The sequence below is a fragment of the Loxodonta africana genome, chromosome 20, assembly GCF_030014295.1.
Source record: "Loxodonta africana isolate mLoxAfr1 chromosome 20, mLoxAfr1.hap2, whole genome shotgun sequence".
Taxonomy (NCBI): Eukaryota; Metazoa; Chordata; class Mammalia; order Proboscidea; family Elephantidae; genus Loxodonta; species Loxodonta africana.
Genome location: NC_087361.1, coordinates 77,267,197 through 77,292,672, shown reverse-complemented (window position 1 = coordinate 77,292,672; position 25,476 = coordinate 77,267,197). Strand labels below are relative to the sequence as shown.

The 25,476-nt window shown below is 37.3% G+C and overlaps 1 protein-coding gene across 10 annotated transcripts in view; it reads left to right on the top strand.

The window, feature by feature from the left end:
• PTPRC (protein tyrosine phosphatase receptor type C) overlaps positions 1-25,476 on the top strand; it is a 136,699-nt gene that overhangs the window by 106,918 nt on the left and 4,305 nt on the right. For all 10 annotated transcript variants that reach the window (XM_023548249.2, XM_023548247.2, XM_023548245.2 and 7 more), the window contains 14 exons: positions 994-1,102; positions 1,873-1,907; positions 5,446-5,555; positions 6,113-6,203; positions 6,290-6,366; positions 10,221-10,257; positions 10,362-10,459; positions 11,969-12,094; positions 14,684-14,841; positions 15,030-15,165; positions 17,586-17,735; positions 21,126-21,216; positions 22,847-22,980; positions 23,925-24,059. In XM_023548249.2, coding sequence (XP_023404017.1) covers positions 994-1,102; positions 1,873-1,907; positions 5,446-5,555; positions 6,113-6,203; positions 6,290-6,366; positions 10,221-10,257; positions 10,362-10,459; positions 11,969-12,094; positions 14,684-14,841; positions 15,030-15,165; positions 17,586-17,735; positions 21,126-21,216; positions 22,847-22,980; positions 23,925-24,059 — 1,487 coding nt within the window. The remainder of the gene's footprint in view (positions 1-993; positions 1,103-1,872; positions 1,908-5,445; positions 5,556-6,112; positions 6,204-6,289; positions 6,367-10,220; positions 10,258-10,361; positions 10,460-11,968; positions 12,095-14,683; positions 14,842-15,029; positions 15,166-17,585; positions 17,736-21,125; positions 21,217-22,846; positions 22,981-23,924; positions 24,060-25,476) is intronic.

Genomic DNA, 25,476 nt, shown 5'->3' with positions numbered 1-25,476 from the left:
TCCTCAGTAGAAGATGATTTCTATGAGGACAGGGACCTTTGTCTGTTTGGTTCTTTGAAGTATCCTGAACACCTAGAACAGTGCTTGGTATACAGTAAGACTTAAAAAAAAAAAATTTTTTTAGCAGTGTATAGTTGGTACTTACTGTGTTTCAGGCATTGTGCCTAGTGTTTATTGTAAATCAACTCATTTAGCTTCATTTTAGGAATGAGGAAATTGAGACATAAAGATAGCAAGGGTTCTGGCCAGAGTCCCAACTAGGAAGGGGTAGAGCTAGCAAATGGCTCTGGGGTCAAGGGCCCTTAAGTGACTGCATTATTTTCCTGCACTTTCACTGTATATGAAAAGCTGAACATATTATTCATTATAAGGTATATTTCCAACACACTCTCTCCTCTGCCCTTTCCTTCAGGAAAGGGTATGATTTCACTTTCAATCTTAGGGAAAATTTAAGTCAGGGTAAGTCTCATCCTAAGTATAGAATGAAATATTTTTATCTCTTGGTTAATTAATTTTACCATCAATGAGCAGGTAAGAGGGTCTATCTTTGTGGACCAGAGGCCTTTTCTGATTCCCTGAGGAAAAGACCCACTTCCGCATATAAAGCTTAACTCTATGGGCTTCTCTTTGAGTCTTATAATAAGTAGATTACCTGTTTGATAATTTCAAAATGGAGTGATTGAAAGAAAGATATTAAATCTAAATGGTGTTATTTCATAAGGGGACATTATTTAATGGAAGGGAAGAAAACCGCTCTTCTATATCCTAATTAAAAAAAAAATTACTTTCTTTAAATATAAAATGTTTTTATTGGTCCTACATAGTTTATGTAAAATTTACAAAATCAGGAATTTATTGTATTTGTTCTTACCCTCAAACCTCAAATAAGTGAAAATATTAGAATGCAAATACTTTAAATGCGATTATTCAAAGAATTCAGAAAATATTTGCCATCATAAGCTCTTTTAATGTGTTTTTTTTTTCATTTTCTAGATAATTCTAAAGCTCTGATTATATTTCTGGTATTCCTGATTATTGTGACATCAATAGCCCTGCTATTTGTTCTCTACAAAATCTATGACCTGCATAAGAAAAGATCCAGGTAAGAGTTGCTTTCCAAATATAAAAACGGTAATACCAATGCAAGCACGTATTCATGGGGCAGGGATGGAACAAGTTAAGTGAAAAATATGAATTCAGACAGCACAGTGTGAAGTTCAGGTCACAAGTGAACTTTTGATCAAAGACTTAGTATGGATTTTATTCCCCCACTGCTCTCGAGTCGATTCCGACTCATAGCACCCCTATAGGACAGAGTAGAACTGCCCCATGGAATTTCCAAGGGGCACCTGGCAGATTTGAACTGCTGACCTCTTGGTTAGCACCCATAGCACTTAACCACTACACCACCAGGGTTTCCATGGGTTTTATTGGTTTGTGTTAAATCTTAATATTTTCTACAACCATGAATAATGTTATGGACTTCTTTTAATAATGACCAGTGAAAAGAGGGTGTGCCTGTTCCTTCAGTACGAAATGGGTTAGGTGGCTCTAGGAATGAGAAAAGGCAGAAGAAAGGGTTGGAGGGGTAGTATATATGGGGAAGCATATGTATTTCTTTGGCCAAGAACAGCCACGTTTTACGAAAAACAGGAGGTTTAAAATAGCTTACCTGAGTTTCACAGGTTGGTTATTTCCTCCTTTGCTCCCCTCTCCTTTCCCCTACCTCCTTGTCTCCTCTCGTTTTATCCTCCCTGTTTCCCTTCCCTCCTTCCTTTAACCCATTCATTAATGGAGAAATAAATCAATTCAATGCCAACCGAATTCTAGGTTTCTTAAAATATAGCAACTTGTGTTTTTTTGTTTCCACAGCAATTTGGATGAACAACAGGAACTTGTTGAAAGGGGTAAGTATGCAAATTTTTTTACTGATCAATAGTCATGCCCCTACATTTGCATCCATACAGTTTAAAAGAGAATTCAGTGCTTTGGATCTAACCCAGACTTTCTCTGTTGATGAAACTTAAATTCGTTTATTCAATCATCAAGCATCTATGAAGTGCTCAGTGTATGCCAAATATTGTGCCAGGTACTGAGAATACCATAGTGACAGACTCTGCCCTGAAAGGGTTTAGAATCTAATAGAGCAAAACAGAAGTACTGACAAATATTACCAAAACCAAACCAAACCCATTGCCATCAAGTCGATTCCAACTTATAGCAACCCTATAAGACAGAGTAGAACTTTCCCATAGACTTTCCAAGAAGCCCCTGATGGATCTGAACTGCCGACCTTTTCTGATTAGCACTTAACCACTATGCCACCAGCGTTTCCACAAATATTACAGTAATGCGATAAATGCCATAGCTATTGAATGTGTGTGGTTCTACAGAAAGATGCCCAAGCCGTCGAGTTGATTCTAACTCATTGCGACCCTGTAGGAAAGAGCAGAACTGCCCCATAAGATTTCCGAGGAGTGGCTGGTGGATTCAAACTACCAACCTTTTAGTTAGCAGCTGTAACTCTAAACCACTGAGCCACCAGGGCTCCTATTGAAAGATAGAAGGTAGAAAACTGCCTATAGGGAGCAGAAAGATCTGAGTCTTCTAGGATTGTGGGGAAAGGTTAGACTAAAAAATGAGGGAGAGGGAAGAGAGCACAGAAAGTCACAGAGATGAGAAGGTGGTAAATCTCCTCAAGTCCCTGCAAGCTTGGGTGGCCGCTCCCACTAAAAAGGCACATTTATGAGCACAACCAAGGACAGCAATTGGACTTATGAGAGGAAAGAAATTCCTTTACTTTTTAAAACTTTTATACAATTTCTTTTTAAAAATACGATTTTTATTTCATAAAGAAGACTAGAGTTAAAGAAACCACAATCAGTTTACAATAAAGGAAATAATTTGTTTTCTCATGCTCAGGAGAGGAAAATTTTCAGAACTCCTCCATCTTGTTTTAACTTGTCCTTGAAGGGCATCCCCTGGCAATACCAGGTACCACGTCTGTGTGCAGAAGCTTTAGGGCTAGCTCTTTGGGGCTTCTTTGATATACTTTATTTTCCTTTGCAGATTACTGCCTGACGTTCTTTTACACATTTATTCATTTGTTTCTTGACTAATCTCCCCTAACTAGAATGTAAGCTCTGTGATGGGAGGGATGTTTTCTTTTGTCATTCACTGTCTTATCTCCAGAACCTCTGCGATTATGTGGAACTCAATAATTATCAATGAATAAATAAATGAATGAGATAAAGAGTCTTGACTGGTTTTGATAGAGTGAGTTAAGAATGAAAAGCAGTAGGGCTATGGGTACCTGAGCAGAGAAGGTGGATCCATTTAAAAGAGTCAAGACTGACTGGACAGCATCAAAGAAATACTTTAGCTCAAGGGTAATCTGATTGTCCCTCGGAATGAATTCAATTTTACCCCGACTTCATTAGAATTTATCCCAATGCCCAAACCCAAAGCAAGATAAATGGAGAAAAAATTAAGGCTGTGAAGGATTTCATTTTACTTCGATCAACAATCAGCACTCATGGAAGAAGCAGTGGAGAAATCAGAAGACGCATTGCATTGGGCAAATCGGATGCAAAAGATCACTTTCAAGTGTCAAAAAGCAAAGATGTCACTTTGAGAGCTAAAGTGTGTCTGACCCAAGCCATGGTGTTTTCAATTGCCTCATATGCATGCGAAAGCTGGACAATGAATAAGGAAGAGCGAAGAAGAATTGATGCCTTTGAACTGTGGTGTTGGTGAAGAATATTGAATATACCATGGACTGCCAAAAGAATGAACAAATCTGTCTTGGAAGAAGTGCAACCAGAATGCTCCTTAGAAGCAAGGATGGGTCCTGTGTTCAGAATAAATACTAGGGATTCTCAACAACCTGAAGAAGAAATTGCAGATGGCAAGTTTGATAATTGTGATTGGAAAAGCAATTTCCACTGGCAGTAAGACATATGTACAAACTTCATGGAGAGCCACTTTCTTCATCTGATAAATAGAGGGAATTAACAAGAGCACTGAATACAAATACTATCAGCATCAGGTGGAAGAGTAGGAAAAATGTACTTTTTACATGTGTGACAGCTCAATTTTCTTATTTATCTAAAACTGTTGCTTTTCAGATCCACATACAGTTACAGCTCACTCTTCAATAAGTTATTTTACTCTTCAGGAGACATTTTGGATACTCAGAAATTTCAACCTTAAATTACTTTGTGAACAGTGATCCTGTTTTCTGAGATATGAAATTATAGATAAAAGGAAACTTATATTTAGCACATAATGTGTTTCATATTTTGAAAGCATAAAGAATATAACTTGTTTTACAAACTAGTGTGAACAGATAATCAAATTAAGCTGAGTTTTGGGTACAGTGTACTAGTCACATTCTCTCCTTTCACTTGTATGTTTAAAATATTTTTTAAGTTAAAAATGGAAATAATAAAAAACATTAATTGTGATATAGATAAATAAGTACGGTAATCACTATAAAATGCATATAACCAAACAAATAAATGTGGAAGTCATTTCGCTGGTGATATTTGGTTTGGGACCTGAAAGGTGAGTACCTGTTCTGTAGGCAGAGAAAATGGGGAAGGACATTCTAGAAAGAGGGAACACTATGGACACAGACAAGGGGACATGAAATCATGTGATGCATTTTATAGAATATTTATGCATAAGGTATGAAAAAAGAGGGTGTGGAAATAGTGCAGACAAGATAAATCAGATGAGATTATGGAAGGACCCATATATCATGTTAAGCATTTAAACTTCAGATTTAATGCAATGGAGCATCAGCAAGTTTTTATTTTTTTTCCCACAAGAAGAGTTGCATGATCATATTTGTATTTCAGAAGATTAAATCGTGGCAATTTAGAAGTTAGAGCAGTATGAGGAGTGAATGGAGATGGGGGCAGGGACCAGGGAGATCCACAGATGATGAAAGCTGCTGAACCTGGTCACTGGCAGAAGAGAAGGGACCTAGTGGGTATAGGGAGAGAGGAGACATCTCAGATAACTTGGAAATTTCAACCATTAATTACTTTGTGAATGGTGATCCTGTTTACCGAGATAGGAAATTCTAGATAAAAGAGAGTGAGTTCTATTTTGAACACTTTGATTTTGAGAAACAGATGAGTTGGAATTGACTCGACGGCAATGGTTGTTGTTTTTGTTTTCAAATGCGTTAAGTGTGAGGAAAGTCTGAGAGTCCGTGGGAAAGATGAACATAAATCCCACAAGAAGGCTGCGGTATGAGACTTCTAAGCCATTGATTTATGGGTGAATGTTTATATGAGAGTGAGTTTTCCCAGGTGGACTGTGTCTGGGAAGGAAAGAAGACTAAGGAATGAATCCAGGATATAAATGTAATAAAATTTGTATGAACATTTTAAGGATAGACATAACACTAGTCCTGAATCTTTAATATGTTTAAAGACGATGAAAGACAACTGATGAACGTGGAGCCGATCCATGCAGATACTCTGTTGGAAACTTACAAGAGAAAGATTGCTGATGAAGGAAGACTCTTTCTGGCTGAATTTCAGGTATGTGCATTCTCATGCATTATGGTGAGGAATGCTATTTTAATTTTCAAGATAATTTCATTTTAAACACAAGTGTATAACCATTTTCCTTTATAATTTATCTCACACAATACTACAACAGAGTCAAAGCAGATCTTTACAGACCAGAAAAGAGACTCATAGAGGTTGACAAACTCTTAGTCATACAGCTAGTAAATATTTTGATACAATGCTTTATTGTATTTATAATTATCACACTTGACTGATTTGAACTTGTACTTTAGATAATCATCCAACTTTTTTTTTTTTTAATGAATTTTAAAGTGGCACAGCAACTAATTCTAAATTTACTCTCAGTTATGGGTTTTGTTCTCCATGTAATCCATCATTAATTTTTAAGGAAAACAAAGTTTTTATTTTTCATAATTCCTAACAATGTTAATTTTAATTACCATATGCAACTTGTGCATCAGTATAAAGGAAATATATTGCACAATGTTTCATTTGCTCGCATGGTAACTGGCAAGAAACTATTTTCCCTGAATTTGCTGTGACCAAAGGATCTTTGTGTGTTTCAGAGCATACCACGGGTGTTCAGCAAATTTTCTATCAAGGACGCTCGAAAGTCCTTTAACCAGAACAAAAACCGCTATGTCGACATTCTTCCTTGTAAGTACTTCCTGAGAATTGAGGTACCATATGTTGAGGCTACTCAGTTATTTAGTATTTCACTGATTTTTCTTTTCTTTAAACAGATGATTATAACCGTGTTGAACTCTCTGAGATAAATGGAGACGTCGGGTCAAACTATATAAATGCCAGCTACATTGATGTGAGTGAAAATGCATCGTTTCTTTCACTGATTTTCATTTTTCTTTTATCTATGCGTTCCATTCATTTCCATATTTGTCTTTGGAAAAGACTTGAAATATTATCAGAAATACTTTGAAGTAAGTCCATAATGTTAACATATATAAACCACAAAATCTCTAGCATTTACATGAATAGTTACATATCATTTGTCTACTGGTACTAAGTGTAATCTGGGATTTTCCTTTACTATCAAAATAATGCTAATAATTAACATATTCTGGTGTCCTATTGTATGCTGGATATTAGACTAGATGCTCTGTACATGTATTTATCACAAGAGCCCCACACTTGCCCCAGCCATCTGCGCTGTGCTCATTGTACAGGTCAGGACTGCAGGCTCTGGCTAATTATCTTTACTGTGATGTTCTTGGCTGACACAGATCATCTGTTCTTCGTATTTATCCAAAAGTGTATGTATCTGTACATGGCTGATTCATTCAAAATATTTTAAAATTTGTTATTTCTTAATTTTTAAATAAGTAATGCATCACGCGATTTAAAAAATTTAAACTAGTATTAAAAATATAGACCGAAAAAAAAATTCCTCCCGCCGAATCCTCCATTTTCTCAGTGTTTCCACTTACCGGAAGAGGCTTCTATGTTAGTTCTGGTTTATGCAGCAAGAATTTCTTCATACAATCCACAAGAAAGCACTAACATTTATAATTTCCCTTCCTCTTTGTACAAAAATAGCAACATAATCCCCACATTGTTCTATATTGTGCTTTATCCACTGAAAATATACATCTTAGAGATATATACTATCACTATTAAGAGCAGGGGCTGGCCCGCATTTTCTGGCAAGAGCTAGATAGCAAATACTTTTGGCTTTGCAGGTCACACCATCTCTGTTACAACTACTCATCCCTATAGTTGAACTGCCAAGCTTTCCTAGACAATTCAAAATGTGGCTGTGTTCCAAAAAAATATTTACAAAATCAGGTAACGTTGGATTTGGTCTTTAGGCCATAGTTTGCTGACTCTGAACATACAGCTTTTTCTACATCTTTCCTTTTCTTTATATTCTTATAGTACTTTGTCAGTAATTTGAATTTAACTAGTTCCTATATTAAAAAGAAAGAAAGAAAGAAAGAAAAAGAAACCCTTACCGTCGAGTTAATTCTGACTCATTGCACTCGTAGAGGTTCCAAGGAGTGGCTGGTAGATTCGAACTGCCGACCTTTTGTTAGCAGCTGAGCTCTTTATCTGCTGCCCAACCAGGGCTCCAGTTCCTATATTAGTGATCAGTAAATTAAGTGTGATTTCTAATTTTAGTATTAGAAAATATTGATGAAATGTATTACCATGGTACAAGAAATAATCACGATTCATATTTCACAATGGGTTTCAGTATATCTGGAGGATAAATTCCTAAAAGAGAAATTTGCAGGGTCAAAGGGCATTTGCAATTTTAAAAGATGTTTCCAAATTGTCCTCCACAGGCATTGAACCAGTTTATATTCCATCAGCAACGCTTGAAGGAATTGCTTGGTGGTGCACACGGTTAAATAGGCTGCGAGCTGAAAGCTTGGCAGTTCGAACTCACCCAGAGGTGCCCCTGAAGGCAGAGCTGGCAGTCTGTTTCTGAAAGGTCACAGCCTTGAAAACCCTATGGATCCGTTCTACTCCGCACACACAGGTTCGCCATGAGTTGGAGGCGACTTGATGGCAGTTAACAACAACTCATGAGTGTGCTTATTTCCATATAGCCTTGCCAAAAGATTGTTCTGTCAAAAACTTGTTTTAGACAACCAAACAGTTGACAAGATATATCGCATGCTACCATATATGCTGGTTTATGAAATAATTACCAAGTTTTTCTTGAAGAAAAAGCAATCGTAATTTAGTTGATTTTCATTAGTTTAGCCTACTGGAATACAGAAACTTTTAGCAGAGTGGATGAAATGGCCACATTTCAAATTATAATATTTTATTTGTTAACTTACACAGTTAACAGAAATTATAGAGTGATTCGGGAATTTTACTTGCATTAGTCATGGAGCATGCATCTTCGGTATCTGCGTCTTAAAAAAAACTGTTGCCATCGAGTCAATTCTGACTCATAGTGACCCTATAGGACAGGGTAAAATTGCCCCACAGGGTTTCCAAGGGGCGACTCGTGGACTTGAACTGACCTTTTGGTTAGCAACCTGGGCTCTTAACCACTTCAGCACCAGGGCTCAATCTGTGTTTTAGTCATTAATAAATTCCTTTTTGAGATACCTAATGACTTTCCAGAGCAAAACTCTTGGCATCAATGATGCTGGTGGGTCTCATGACAATAATAATAAAATTTATTCTGTTCTTACTATGTATCAGTCACATTTTAAGTGCTTTATGTATATTAATTCAATTACATCTCACAACAACCCTAGGAGGTGCTCTGCATTTTGCTAGTATGAGCAGAGGCAGGATTTTTTCCCAAGCCTTCTCCCTCTGGAGACCACAACCTAAAGCCAGTGCTTCCCATCACCTTTGCTTGAAATTCAACAATTTCTTTATCACAGCTTAATGCTGTCCCTGGAAATTTTATTCCCAGCAACAAATTTCTCTTCCCTTAACACATATTCATGATACCCACAATGTAATCTCTTACTCTCTTCCGTTTTTACGTGATCCTCAAAAGACGTGTTTACAATGACATCCAAAACTTGCAAATGTGAGGCCCCAGTCTTTGGAAATACAATTACTGTGTTATAATTTTACCTCTATTTTAATGGTTTCTGTCAGGTGACCCCAGCAAGCCTCCAAATTAGCATAAATCAAGTTCATTTTCATTTACTGTGTCTTTCCCAAATAATTTTTTTTCTTCAAAGTAATTGAGAGCAGACCTGGTTATGTGAGAGATTTTTTAAGAATTTAGATAATCTCTGGGGGGAAAAAAAACTTTATATTCTATTCAATATAGACTAATGATTTTGGTGTCTGGTTCCACTCGTGTTTCTCTGAGATAACAAGGAGCTTCAAGAATGCATTGTCCCCAGCCTTTAGATAGGTACTTGACATACTGTAACCACTCAACAAATACTTGTTGAATAAATGACTGTAGGAATGATACTGTATCATGAAGTTACTGACATTTATCTTACATTTTGTGGCCCATGTGACTAAATTTCATCTAATGGCAAGTTATTTCTCCCTGAAGAGCTTCTTTGATTGCTGAGGTGAATTTAAGGAGGATGAGGTAATTTGGGAAGAAATTAGCACACTCTTAGCTGCTTCTGTATTCCTTCTTTGCCTTGACTAATAGGAGTGGAGAAATCAGACATCTTGAGGAATGAAATGAGAGTCATTGTGTCTCTTATCTGGAATGGCAACAAAAAGGGGAGGGGCTTGAGGGAATAGGCAGGATATTCCAGCAAGAGTTAAGAGGTGGAAATGTGGGGTAATCCCAGAGTGATTTATTGAAAGAAATTGAGTAAAAATTCCAAAAGTAACTACATGGTGGTGGGGAAGATTAAATTCTGGCAGATGGTGCTGTGAGCAGTGGCAGGAATAAAATACAGGAATGTCTGGGTTACTACAGTAAATTGTTGCACATCCCAGAAGAAAACAAATTATAATTTTTAAAATTGTTTTGGGCATATAGGGAAGACACAAAAGTTAGGAATATTGTTTCCAAATGCTAACTTGTTGACACAGCTATGTGCCTGATCATACATTAACACCTGCTTATAATTTTAAAATGCCCTGGAAAATCCACAGCCGAGAAATGGCTGATCCAAAGCGACTGCACGGACACACAGTTTTGCATATTGATGAGTAACTGAGTGATCAGTAAATGACTTGCCTTTCTGTATGTGTTTTGAACAGGGTTTCAAAGAACCCAGAAAATACATTGCTGCACAAGGTAATTTATTTGACAGTCTGCTATTCCTTTTTTTTTTTTTTTTAATTGCGTTATATCACTTGTAAGAAATATTTCTTATTAGCTTGCATGTGTTCACTTCCTAGGACCCAGGGATGAAACTGTTGATGATTTCTGGAGGATGATCTGGGAACAGAAAGCCACGGTTATTGTGATGGTCACTCGATGTGAAGAAGGAAACAGGGTAAGGACCCAGCAGATTCAAGGGGTAGATACACATTGTCAGGGTCCGGAAAACAAAGTGTTGAGTTGCATCTTAAAAAGCATGGATATGTGTTTGACAACTAAAACAGGTAGTTCTCTATTTTAGTCATTGTAACACTTGCTTTACATTTTTCGTAAATGTAGAAAAATGATATTTGTACCTATCTAAATACATATGTGCATGAAATCTCAACGCTTTCGCATAACTGCCAGACTTTACTACTTGACTCCTGTTTCTTTTCAGTATTGTTCTAAATTCAGTCTACATTTAGGTACTAACTTCACAAGTGCTTGTGAATGCTTGAAAGCAACACAACCTCGGGCAGATAGACGGTTAACTCCTGCAGTGTGGCTTTAGGGACGGGCAGATAGACGGTTAACTCCTGCAGTGTGGCTTTAGGGACGGGCAGATAGACGGTTAACTCCTGCAGTGTGGCTTTAGGGACGGGCAGATAGACGGTTAACTCCTGCAGTGTGGCTTTAGGGACGGGCAGATAGACGGTTAACTCCTGCAGTGTGGCTTTAGGGACGGGCAGATAGACGGTTAACTCCTGCAGTGTGGCTTTAGGGACGGGCAGATAGACGGTTAACTCCTGCAGTGTGGCTTTAGGGACGGGCAGATAGACGGTTAACTCCTGCAGTGTGACTTTAGGGACGGGCAGATAGACGGTTAACTCCTGCAGTGTGGCTTTAGGGACGGGCAGATAGACGGTTAACTCCTGCAGTGTGGCTTTAGGGACGGGCAGATAGACGGTTAACTCCTGCAGTGTGGCTTTAGGGACGGGCAGATAGACGGTTAACTCCTGCAGTGTGGCTTTAGGGACGGGCAGATAGACGGTTAACTCCTGCAGTGTGGCTTTAGGGACGGGCAGATAGACGGTTAACTCCTGCAGTGTGGCTTTAGGGACGGGCAGATAGACGGTTAACTCCTGCAGTGTGACTTTAGGGACGGGCAGATAGACGGTTAACTCCTGCAGTGTGGCTTTAGGGACGGGCAGATAGACGGTTAACTCCTGCAGTGTGGCTTTAGGGACGGGCAGATAGACGGTTAACTCCTGCAGTGTGGCTTTAGGGACGGGCAGATAGACGGTTAACTCCTGCAGTGTGGCTTTAGGGACGGGCAGATAGATGGTTAACTCCTGCAGTGTGACTTTAGGGAGTCTGAAGGTCTCCCGTTCTCCTTCCTGAAACGAATCACATGCAGTTTATCCCTTTTTGATAATCAGCGAGTACATGTTCTGTAACATGCAGCTAAGCCTGGGAATATAGCCCTTCTGCTAAGTAGGATGAAGGAATTCCTTCAGGAGACATGAATGGGAAATGGAATACATTTCAAGCATCATAGCTTAAGGTGTACATGTGAATAAAGGAGAATACATCAATGTTTTCAGAATTTCAAATAAAGTTTTGTTTTTTAAAAAGAATATTTAATGAAACAACTTTGTTTAAATGAAAAATAAGAACCATTAATGATTTTTTAAAAATACAGAACAAGTGTGCAGAATACTGGCCATCAACGGAACAAGGTACCAAGACTTATGGAGATGTGGTTGTGAAGATCAACGAACACAAAAGATGCCCAGATTACATCATTCAGAAATTGAGCATTACAAATGTGAGTCTATTTTATGACATAATTTTGTTTTGCTATGTTTTTTTCTGAACATACTGTAATGGAATATGAAAGTGAGAAATTAAAAAGTATCAGGGAAACTATTTTTAATGACCTTCAGGAGAAACAGTTGAATTAGAATAACACAAGCCAACAGAGTCGTACTAAGTCATTGGTCAAAGAAGTGATTTTCCAAGTCAAATTGAAAGTATTTATTCTTCTCTGGCCCATGAAGTATAATGAAAATAGAGGAGTTCATTAAATGTGTTGAATAAATGATTACATTATTGAATTAATGAACAAATACTATTCTTAATGAGTTTAGTAGTATTATGGAAAGAATATGTATACAAGTGGCATAAGGTCCCTGTGTGGTACAAGTGGTTTGCACTTGATGACTAATAGAAATGCTGGTGAATCCAACCCACCCAGTGGCACTGCTGAAGAAAGGCCTGACATTTTTTGCTTCCATAAAGGTTACCTTATGGAGCTCAGTTTTATTTCTGTTACACTTGGGATCACCATGAGTTGGAATCAATTTGAGGGCAAAAGGTTTGGGGTTTTTTTGTGTGTGTGTTTTAAGAAGTATCCAGTTATAACTATACACCCCAGTTCTACTTTGTAACACATGTGGTTGCCATGAGTCTAATCAACATAAAAGCAACAGGTTTAGTTGTTTGGAGTTTTAAGAAGTAAAAAGTTGTAATATGTAGTAGAGATATGTTTAGCACAGAAAAGAAGGAGGTCAATGTGACCTTAAATAATAGTTAAAATGGAGGTCTCCACACATGTTGTCTGATTCCAATTATATAAAAAAAGTCCAGAATAGGCACATCTACAGAGACAGAAGGTTGATTAATGATTGCTTAGGACTGAGGTGGTGGGGCAGGAATGGGGATGATTGCCAATGGGTGTAAGTTTCTTCTTTAGGGTGATGAAAATGTTCTATAATTAGATAGTGGTGATAGTTCTACAACTGTGTAAATATAACGAAAAACTGTATACTTTACATGGGTTAATTTTACGGTATTTGAAATACATCTTAACAGAATTGTTAAAAAATGCCAGTGTTTATAAAGGAAGTTGAAAATTTCTCTAAATTCCAATTGTTGGAGGGCTTTCAGTAATCTAAATTTTATTTCTATATGGTCCAGGTAAATTCTCTATGCAAAAAAAAAAAAAAAAAAAAAAAAAAAAAAAAATTTGTATTTCTCCTAAGGGCTTCTAAGACTTCTGTGGAATTACTAACTACTATGCACATGGCAGAAACCCTCGTGGCATAGTGGTTAAGTGCTATGGCTGCTAACCAAAGGGTTGGCAGTTCGAATCCACCAGGCGCTCCTTGGAAACTCTATGGGGCAGTTCTACTCTGTCCTATAGGGTTGCTATGAGTCGGAATTGACTCGACGGCACTGGGTTTAGTTTTTTTTTTTTAATGCAGATGTTGTGTTGTACATAAGGTCACCCGTATGAGTTGGAACCAGCTCAAAGGCACCTAACAATAAGAAATTGCCCATGGAGGGGCTGTGGAACAATCCCACCAAGTTCATGGCTAAATAGGTGTCTGACTTAGCCATGGGGGCTCCCAATCCATAGAAATGGGTGGATATGTAGAGGCTGATGCCATCAACATTACACTGATTAGTCTGGGGTTACTATTCTTAATGAACTCAGTTATTTCCTATCAGAAAATTACAACCAACCTTTTTTTCTTTTTTCTTTATTTTTAAAGTGTTTTGTTTCTCCTGTCATCTAGATGTAGGCACTTCTTCTTCATACCTGATCAGAGAATTACGACTTATGCATCTTCTGGTGGCTACTGTGAAACTGAGACAAACTTGAGCTGTAATTTGGGACTGACTGACCTCAGTTCTCTCTCTACATTTCTGAATTGATGATTCTAATAGGAGAGAGCCTAAGAAATATAGCATTCATCAAATAACTAGACCTTCCTCACATGACCAACAGTCCTGTTTGCTGGCCTGCCAAGCAAGAGTATTTCAAACAGCTCTGAGAATGACCTTTTCCTTTATATCTTTACACACACACACACACACACACACACTTGCACACCTTCCACTCCATTTTTTGGTTTGCTTGTAGGTTTTGCTTTTTGACTTGGCAGCATGGGAGTTTGTAAGAATTTCACCTAAACTTATCTATGTCTTACTGGTTAAAAAACCCAAACCCGTTGCCATGGAGTTGATTCTGACTCATAGCAGACCCTGTAGGACAGAGGAGAACTGTCTCAATAGAGTTTCCAAGGATTGGCTGGTAGATTTGAACTGCTGACCTTTTGGTTGGCAGCCTGATGTCTTAACCACTGTGCCAGCAGGTCTTATCTGGTTAGGGCATGCCAATCCTGCATGATATCTCAACTACTAATTATTAATTAGAAAGGAAAATACCATCAGAGTTGGAAAAAAAAATACAGGATGGCTGAAGAAATAAGAATTCTTTGGAGTGCTTTACCTCTGCAGCAGGCGTATTTTTGTACTGGTCCCCCTGCCACTTAGTTATGTCAGATAGTAGTTTGCTTTCGGGGAAAAAATATATATAGATATCTCAAAGGAAATATTGTATCTTGACTAGAAAAAAGAAAAAGCCACTGGCAGAGAGGTGACCCACATTCAGTTCATCAGCTGGCCCGACCATGGGGTTCCTGAAGATCCTCACCTGCTCCTCAAGCTGCGACGGAGAGTGAACGCTTTCAGCAACTTCTTCAGTGGCCCCATCGTGGTGCACTGCAGGTAAAAAAAGAACGCCAGTGGCAAGCTGGGGCTATTCAAATCCTTCCGCCACCGGGTGCTAGGGACATCCTACTCTGTGGAAAGTGCTATTTGGATGAACAGTCTTTTCCCTACTTCTTCTTTGACTATTTTCTTGTTTCTCTTCCCTGTCACCGTCACGCCTTCACTGCTATTTTGGTTTTTGTCAGTGCTGGTGTCGGACGCACAGGCACCTACATCGGAATTGACGCCATGCTAGAGGGCCTGGAAGCGGAGAACAAAGTGGATATTTATGGTTATGTAGTTAAGCTCCGGCGACAGAGATGCCTGATGGTTCAAGTGGAGGTACCTTCTAACCTTTAGTGATTACTCTCACTTTTGTTTTCAGCAGGAAATCTGTTCATGGGTAATAGTGATCTTAAAAGTAACCCAAATTCTTCACAACTTCAAACAGTGGGTGACAATGGTTTCCTTTTCATTTCATGAAAACTAAACATGTGTAGGCCACCAATCATAATTAGGAGAATTTCACATTAGTGTCTAAAAGTACTGTGGCAGAAAGGTGAATATAAAACATACTTTTAAAATAATGGAATACCACAGTTTGACGGTTCCTCAAAAAGTTGAACATAGAACTACCATCTGACCAGCAATCTAATCCTGCATATATACCCAAAATAATTGAAAACAGGAACATAAACAGAAACTTGCACACAGGGCTCACTGTAACATTATCCCTAATAGCCCAAAGGTGGAAACAGCCTAAATGTCCATTATCAAATGAATGGAGAAACAAAATGTGGTGCATACGTACAATGGATTATTACTCAGCCAGAAAGAGAAATGAAGTCCTGATTCGTGTCACGACATGGATGACCCTTGAAAACATTAAGTGAAATAAGTTAGTTACAAAAGGACAAATACTGTATGACCCCACTTAAACAAAACAGGCAAATGTATAAGAGACCAAAACTTATTAGTGGGTATCAGGGGCAAGAGTGAGGGGGAAAAAGGAAAGTTATTGCTTATTGATTAGTCTGGGAGTTATTTCCTCTCAGAAAATGTCAACCAACGTTTTCTTTTTTTGAGTTTCTGTTAACGGTGGTAGAATAACTGAGGGAAAGATAGTGATAATGGTTGTGCAACATTATGAATATATTCCATGTCACTGAATTATACATGTAAAAATTGTTGAATTTGCGAGCGTTTAGTGACATACATTTTTACCACAATTAAAAAGAATGAAATGCCATTTCCACACATCAGACAGGGAACATTTCTGAAAATATTAAATGTTGGTAGTAGATATGGGGAAATAACTATTCCCACACAGCGAATGGGGGTGTGAATCAGAATGCTTAATTTAGAAAGCAATTTGGGAGTATCTCATAAAATAATTTATCTTTCTGTGCCTCAGTTAAGTCTTCTGTAAAATGGAGATAATGATAGTACTTACCTCAGAGGATGGCCAAGACAAATAATGTAATACAAGGAAAGCACTTAGAAATTCCCTGGCACAGAGCATGTATTCAGTAATCGTAAGCGGTCATTATTACTGAAAATGCCCATACTCACCCCAGCCATTGCACATGTATGTATGTGCCCAAGCGAAAAACTAAAGCCATTGCTGTCGAGTCAATTCTGACTCCTAGTGACCATATAGGACAGAGTAGAACTGCCCCATAGAATTCCCAAGGAGTGCCTGCCGGATTTGAACTGCTGACCTTTTAGTTAGCAGCCGTAGCACTTAACCACCCTACCACCGGGTTTCCATACCCAAGAGAAGCCCTTTCAGATGTGCAGCTAGAAGCATGTGCGAGGATAGTCACCGGATTCTAGTACTGTTTGAATAAAAAACACTGGAAACAACCTAGATATATATCAGTAGGGGAATGGGTTAATAAAATGTAGGCTTTTTGGACAATGAATGCTATGCTAGAAAAAAAAAAGAAAAAGCAGCAGTTGAAAAAAGAATAAACTAGGTATATATCTATCCAGGTGGACAGATATGAAAACAATGAGTGAATAAAGTCACCACATGGAACATACAGGATACCATTTATGTCATTTTTTAGAAAACACATAAAACATGCAATGTTTATAGATACATAAATGTTAATGTAGAAATGTAAAAACAGATTGTTACCAGAGAAAAAAGAACTATTTCCACTGTGAAAAAATAAAATAGAGTTGAAGGATACAGCCAAATTGAGGGCAGTAGAAGTATTGGTTAAAGAAGTTTTAACTTTATCAGAAACATGCCACTTAAAAAAAAAAAATGAATGCAACTATGATAAATAGTTAGGAATTATTCAGCCTGGGTTTGCTATACTCTCTTTTTTTAAATTTAAATAATTTCGTCTTAAAAATTTTCTAGAAAACTATTTTAGAAAGCGTATTCTATGCCATGGCAGTTTGCTTTCTTAGATACACTGTGAAATTGCTGTATCAGTAAGTAATGTGATTTACTGACTCAGCAATAGTGAAAAGAAAATCAGATATAATTGTCAGGAATGAAATAAAAACTGCAATGCCTAATAGGTACCTAATTTATTTAGCAAGCTATTTTTTTCTGAAAGTTAATTTTTTTTTCATATTCCAGAGAACCCTGTGACAGCCAACTCCAGAATATTTAAATGTTCTAGGTGTCAATTTTCTTTAAGCATACATTATCCCAATATGAGAAAAACTATGAAAATAGATATTTTATTTAATTTTTGATTTATAGGACCATAAGTTATTTGTATTTTCCTTTGAAATTACAGGCACAGTACATCTTGATCCATCAGGCCTTGGTGGAATACAATCAGTTTGGGGAGACGGAAGTGAGCTTGTCTGAATTACATCCATATCTACATAACCTGAAGAAAAGAGATCCCCCCAGTGAGCCGTCTCCACTAGAGGCTGAATTCCAGGTAATAACAGCGTAAGAACAACAGTAATAAGAACAGCTAACTTTTGTTGAGTATCATCTGTTTTTCAGGTGCTGTGCTATGCACTTGACCTAGTTCTTGCATTTGGGCCTAACCATAATCCAATGAGGCAGAGATGAGGAAACTAAGACACAGAGAGTTTCTAAGAAATGCCTGAAATGACCCAACCGTTCTAATGGAGACTCAACTCAGAAATTGATTCTACAGCTAGCATTTTAAACCATTCCTCATTAAGCTGGTGTAAAATAAAACGTCAAAATAATAGTATATAGCCACAAAATTGGCCCGCCAAAGGCAATGTAGTACCTCACCTTTAAAAACTGCAGCTGGTTTCAGTTTGTAAAGGAAATAATTAGAGAAGCTTATGACTGCTTAGGAAGTTGAACTAGCTGGAGCTGATAGACAGTGAAGAATAAGTGTGTCCCAACCTATTTATCAGGCAATTACTCTGCCAGTTAACTTAAGATGTTATTCGCTGTGACTTCAGACAGTTGGCATAGCTATTCCTAAATCTCTCTGTCATTTAAAAAAATTTGTAACTTTTGTCTTCCACCTATGATTTCCAGTTTACCGAGCCTTTGTGAAAACTACCAGACTGGTTGATTTAGAAGTTTCGAAACAAGACCACAGATGTGCTTTTAATCAGATGCTGAATCATTTATGTTTAGGATCTAAGCAGGACTAAGGTGGGGGCAGGGGGATGAAGCATGCGATCACCAAATATTACAATCCATCAGAGACCTTCACTATATTAGAACTGTGCTATATTGGGAGAAGGCACAGGGTAGCCTTGAGTAGCAAAGTGTTTTATTATTGTTTTGTTGTTCTTTTAACTGCTAGATTAACCCTACTTGATACACTAACCCAATTAAACCATATAAAAACATTCACCAGAGACACTTTTCATATTAAATTCACATATAGTCAGTATAAGAAATAGTAACTTCTTTAAGTTCTTCCACTGAACAGAAATGAATGAGTCCCTGCTCTGTGCCAAGTGTAATTCTCAGCACAAGAGTCAAAATGATTTGCAAGTGGACACAAAGAAGACGTGAGAGAAGGGGATCCAGGGCACAGGTAGTGGCTATAACCCTGATAGAAGCAGTGCACTTATTGCATCTAAGCAGAAAGGAAGACAGAAATTGAGGATAGAGGTGGAGGTAGGTTGGTAGATTTAGTGATGGGAAGTTGAAGCAGTTCTTAAATGATTGCCTTTTATTTCTCATGAAATAATGAGAAATAAATATTTGTCATCTGTTGAGAGTTGAAGGGGACAGGAGCGAGTAGGGCGAGAAGAGCTTAAGGTTTCATGAAGGGAAAGGGTATCTCAAAAGTTGGAAACCACGCTCCCTGGTCAGAGGTAGTAGAACTGTCAGAAATTGTTTGTTGTTTGATTATTTGAAGTTTATGATCATGACTATAAGGAAAGACCAGTTAGTTGGATGACTTGTTCTCTACAGTAGCATTAAACTCTTTGGGGTAGATGCTGTATATGGCTTTGAGTGGATTCTGACTCATAGCAACCCTATAGGACACAGTAGAACTATCCCATAGGGTTTCCGAGGAGAGGCTGGTGGATTTAAACTGCTGACCTTTTGGTTAGCAGCCGAGCTCTTAACCACTGTGCCACCAGGGCTCTGTACATGCAGATATCAGGTTAAACCCATCCAGGATTTTGAAAAGTGACTGACTGAGAGTGTAGTCCAAAGGAGCTGAGGGTGTTTGCAAATGAATAATTATAGTGGTAGACAATAACATATGAATTGGTAATGGGAAGGACATGAAGCACATTGAGAAAGTAGTATGAGCAACCTGTGGGAATTTTGAAGATTGCTAGACTGAAGGTACTAGAGTATATGACTTGGAAAGCAAGGGGATGCTTGTCAATGACAGCGATGGTTGCAATCATGACTTTAAAGGTGATGCAGATTTTTAGAACAAAACCTACAGAGGTAAAATGATAAAAGTGGAGGGTAGAATGGCTGAGTAGTGAAGGGAAAGGTTATAGGTGGTGATGAAGCTAAGGAATTAAGAGACTGGGGTGTTGAATAGATCATTCTTCCCAATGTTGAAGTAACCAACTGAAGAAGAGCACACAGTCAGCTAAGTCTGAAACTAAATGAGGTCGAGTGATACAGAGATTGGTGCCTGACACCTCCCAGTGGTAAGTCCCCAGAGTCACCTCAAAAGAAAGGCTTGGCAATCTACTTCTGAAAGATCACAGTCATTGAAATCGCTATGAAGCACGCACAGTTCTGCTCTGACATGTATGGCGTCACCAGGAGTTGGAATCAACTTAACAGCAACTGTTTCCCCTCCGTCCCTTTTTACACACACACACACACACACACACACGCGTGTGCGCGCGCACACGCATATGTTGTTACTGAATTGTATATATTGTATGTGATGAGCTCTTTCTGTTTATTCGTCCACTCGACAAATATTTATTTAGGGACAAGTGAGAAGGGAGGATTGCTGGCAGGGCGATCTCCCAGAAGAAAGTGAGACGTAAACTGATATCTAAAGGGTAAGCAGAAATTAGCAGAATGACGAAAGGAGAAAGAGTAGTCCAGGCAGAAAAACAATGACAACAACAACAACAACAAAAATCCTGGTGAGACATTCAAGAGTTAATGGACAGCGTGGCCCTTTCCAAGAATTGAGGGAATTGGTTTGGCTCGAGCTCGATATATAAAGAGGGGCCTAGAAGATGATAAAACCTGAGAGGTGGTTAGGGGTGTGTCCCCAAGGGCCTTTTATGCTATATTAAGGGGGTTGGCAGCTTCTTAACAGTGATGGGAAGTTGCTGAAGTAGACTGGGCTAAGCAGGAAGAGAGAGAAGTAAAAGAATTTGAGAGCTTCAACAGTAGAAATGGTAGATCTTGCTGACTGCATAGGTACTGGGAGTGAGAAGAAAACCTGTCTGGAAGGCATAAACCAGGTATCAACTATTGGAAGCCTAGCATATCCCCTGTCTTCTGTGAGTGCCATGCCTGGAGAGTTTATATCTGATGATTTAAAATAATTTTCAATTGCTTTTTTGAAATATGGATAACATCATCAATAATTTTAAAATTATGTGACAAAAAATTACTTTGATATTCAGCAGCTCTTAAATAGGAAGTATATTGTTATTATATAATTGTATGTTTTTAGTCTAAAGTCATCATGTCAAAAGTACTAAAAGCCTGAGCGACTAAAAAGAAAAACTCAGAGGCAAACTTTAAAATGGTGGCCTATGAGAAGTATATGCAAATTTCATAAAACTTGACACAATATTTTATTAGGAGGGATGTTCTGTCACAATAAAATAGTCAATATTTAAATTGTTTATTAAGGACTTTCCCATTCTTTTCGTTTTTCCTTTAGAGGCTTCCTTCATATAGGAGCTGGAGAACACAGCACACTGGAAATCATGCAGAAAATAAAAGCAAAAACAGGAATTCTAATGTCATTCCATGTATGTATTTTATTTTACTTGATTTTTACATCAGGTAAAGTTAAGCTCTCTTTTTAATTTGTTTAATATGAGGAAAATTATCTTTGAAGCAAGTTTTTAATCTTCGGTTGATAGCAAGGAAGAGGTTAACAGGCTATTTAAATTTTACCTGCAACATATGTTTTCAACCCAGTAACAAGGGAATTTAGAGTCACGGATAGACTATATTTGGTGTTTTTTTGGTTGGTTTGTTTTGTTTTTAGTTCTACCAATTATTTCAGACATGATTTGTCAGAAGATGTAATCTCTGCAGCTGGGAGAAAAAAGGCCACGTTCCCTTTCCATTTCTCTCTCCTCTTTCGTGTATTTCAGCTGTTTACTCCAGGATAATTTCCAAATACAAAACATGACATACTTTTGTTCTCTTTATGTTTTCTTCTTTCCTTTATATCTGGAAGTTTGAAAGTGGGTGTATTCTACAAACTCTCAGTTAATCATTGAAATTTTTTTATTCTTTTCTTTTTTTAATTTTCTTTTTGGTGAAAATATGCACAGCAAAATCCTCTCCATTCCACAGTTTCTAAACTTATCTATCAGTGACATTGGTTACGTTCTTCACGTTGTGTCAGCATTCTTGCTCTTTCTGTTCTAGTTTCACTTCCATTTACTTAATTTCCCGCCCGAAAGCCTTCTCATCTACACTTTAAAATAACTGTTGATGCTTTGGGCTTATATAGATACTTTTTTAAAAGTAATCATTGAAATTTAACACATCAAAAGTTGCAGTTTTGAAGACTTGATTCTATTGTCGAAGCATATTGCTAGGACCACATTTGGTACAACTATAATTTATTTAGTGGCATACAGTAGAATTAGCATAAAGAAATATAACCCAAACTAATAAATTATATGATTGAATCAAATGAGATCAGCGTATGGCTGATCTCCTTAATTTCTGCAGAATTCCTTATGAATATGTTTTAAAATAAGAAGTTGATGATGGTGTAGTTATATCATCTGGCCAACAAAACCCAAACCCGTTGCCATCGAGTCGATTCTGATTCATAGTGATCCTATAGCCAGGTTATTATAATTAAAAAATTAAGAAACTGTAGTAAATTATGGACTAAATAATTTTCTGGACTAAACAGTAATTTATCTGAGATGTTTATATAATGAAAGTTATCAATTTAATGTTAATAGGATATACCTGATGAATGAAAACCTAAGCTAGTATTTTTTTTTTAGCTTTTATCAACCAGAATGGTGATATTTCATGGAAAGCTAATATGTTTGTATCAAAGAGGGGCCTGGCTCAGGCTTTTTTTTTTTTTTTTTAATGTATCAGAGATGGACTAATCATATGGAACATCATTGATATCTATTTGTTTTTTAACATAGAGTTATGTTTCGTGTTTTTCCTGCACCTTTTTAGGGACTTTTCTTCCTTAGATTTAAAACAATGTTTTGTTAATCAGTGAGTACTGGATTTCATGTAAGGTGTCATTCTGCGTAGATCAATGAATCAATAGATCAACATAATGTAATCCATCACTTCTGAATTACTTTCTTCCCCCTAATTTTCATGTGACAATCAAGCAGAGCTTTGATTTTTTTCCAGTAAGACTTACTACTAATTTATTTCACATAGATGACTTTAACAGAGTGCCACTTAAACACGATCTGGAAATGAGCAAAGAGAGTGAACATGATTCAGATGACTCATCTGATGATGACAGTGACTCAGAGGAAACCAGCAAATACATTAATGCATCTTTTATAATGGTGGGTACTTACATTTCCAAAGTCTAGGATCTAACCCTTTAAAAAAATAGATGTATGTTATTATGGCTGCTCATTAAGGGATTCGTAACAGAATAATGTGCTTAGTCCTGACTATATGTTGATTGACTCTTGAAAGTTTTGCTAAATTTTTTTATGTTATGTTTTAACTTATTGAAAGACTGAAATATATTAGAACCTAATGAATTGATATAAAATAATACAATGCTACTAGTTATATTTTATGATACATATGACTTTAACCATATTAATTTAAAAAACAAAATTTGAGAAAATGCAAATATTTGAAAATGTTTGTACTTAGGCATCTAAATCTAAACTTGGATATTTGATGTTGTTTAGTTCAAAGCTTTTCATTCAGATTATCGGACTTATTAAGTGGCTCTGTCACATACTTTTTTATAAACTGGGACTTCAAACAATCAATAAACACTGCATGTACAGTACGTTGGATTTATATTTTTTACAAATTTATCTAAAACACACAGTAATAGAATATTAGTTTAATTATTCATTGTTTAATTGTTCATTATGAAAGCTATCATAAGAATGTAAAGACAGAAATTAAACCGGAGACATGATGAAGATAATTTGAAATGCTTAAGCAATTCTTTTTTACAATTACACTAAATCTTTTTAAAGAAAACAATATATATGTATATTTTTTTTAGAAGGGAAATTTTTTAATTTTTCAAGGTAATATGTTCCAATCTTGATTGTAGCTTATTAGCTAGGGATTATCATTAACTGAAGAAGTGTTTTGTATGTAAATACCACATTGTTTCTTGGACCTAAGAATCTTAACATTTTTATGTACCAGCACTGGTATCAAATTAAGTGACTATATTTCTAAATGGCTGTTTTAAGAATTCACTGCTGTCATTTCAGTTAGCAATAATAACAGAGAGTCTCATTATTATTTTAAGAGTTACTGGAAACCTGAAGTGATGATTGCTGCTCAGGGACCACTGAAAGAGACCATTGTTGACTTCTGGCAGATGATATTCCAAAGAAAAGTCAAAGTTATTGTTATGCTGACAGAGCTGAAGAATGGAGACCAGGTTGGTACTTTTGAGAATTTTTTCAAGAAAGCCTTTCTATCATACTATCATAAATATCATTCTCCATTGTTGGATTACTTTCTTGATCTGTATGCCCATGTCTTTTCTCTCTCTCTGTCACACAACTCCATGTGTACATTCTTCCTGCGTCCATCTAAGTGTCAGCCTCCATCTTCTCTTGAATGGATTCTGGCAATCGCTCATGGTTTCCCCTCTCCAGTCCTTCACTCAGCTCACAGGTTATCTACACCGTTGCACTTCCATCCCTTACTAAAAAGGTACATTTCCCCTTTGTTTTATTCAAGATAAAAACCAAACTCCTTAGTCTGATATTTAAGACCTTTACTAATCAGGCCCTCACATATCTTAGCACATTTCACCCATTTTTCTGGTTTACACACTCTCCACTATGGACAGATAGGCTTACTGACTGAGTCTTAACATGCCATTTGCATTCTCATCAGTACTCACTGAGGTATTTTGTGTCTTTCCATGTACTTAAATAGTTTTTCTCTTCCCATTTTGATCCTATTCTTCTTGCAAATCAAAGCTCCTGAACAGTTTTATCTAAAACAATCCTTTCTTCTTTATGCTAATATATTACCATTAAATTCTATAGTTGGAGGTGACCCAAAGATCTTATTTGATCCCCTACTTAGTGCCTGTGACATATATTTGGTTTCTTCCTTAATACCTTGAATTATTATTAAAATTTCCTTTACCTTAGATTTCACTTAGTTTCAGTGTCTAACGTAGTATCTAACATATGTCCAAGCTTATTCAGCAGATACCTTCATAAACATGCAATAAGATTCATGGTTTATTTTGCTTCTTTGTAACTGTCTCTCTTTTCCCTGGCTCTCTACCCATGTACACAACCAAAAACAAAACCTATTGCTGTCAAGTTCAGGCATTCTTCTTTTTTAAAAAAAGAAATACATACTCATTACCAGCACGGAATCCTAGCAATCTTTCTTTTCTTCTAAATTTGAGACCCAGGACACGGAGTGGAATTGGGAGCATGGATGCCTATCTGTGTCAACAAGTGTGGGTCCGTGGTTGGTGGAGAAGAGTTTGCAGAGAGTAGGGATGCCTCTGTGGTTCACCTATTCTTCGGTCTGACCCTTGGCTCAGAGATTCTGTGAATTTAAATAGATCTGCTCATGGTGCTGGCCATGAAGATACAGAGGCAAAACTCCAGAAGACGGAATCCCCTTCCTGTAGGACCACTGGAGTTACAGTGGGACCTGAGTCAGTGGAGGGGACATGGTAGTCTCCAGCTCAAATTATCGATTTCGAAAGGGGTGATGATAAGGGTCTGGAAGGGAGGGACAATTCTCAAAGACCTACAGTAGGCAAGACAGAGTGTTCTTGCAGTTTCCTGGCCAATCTGGTCATCCCAGGTTCCCTTACTTGC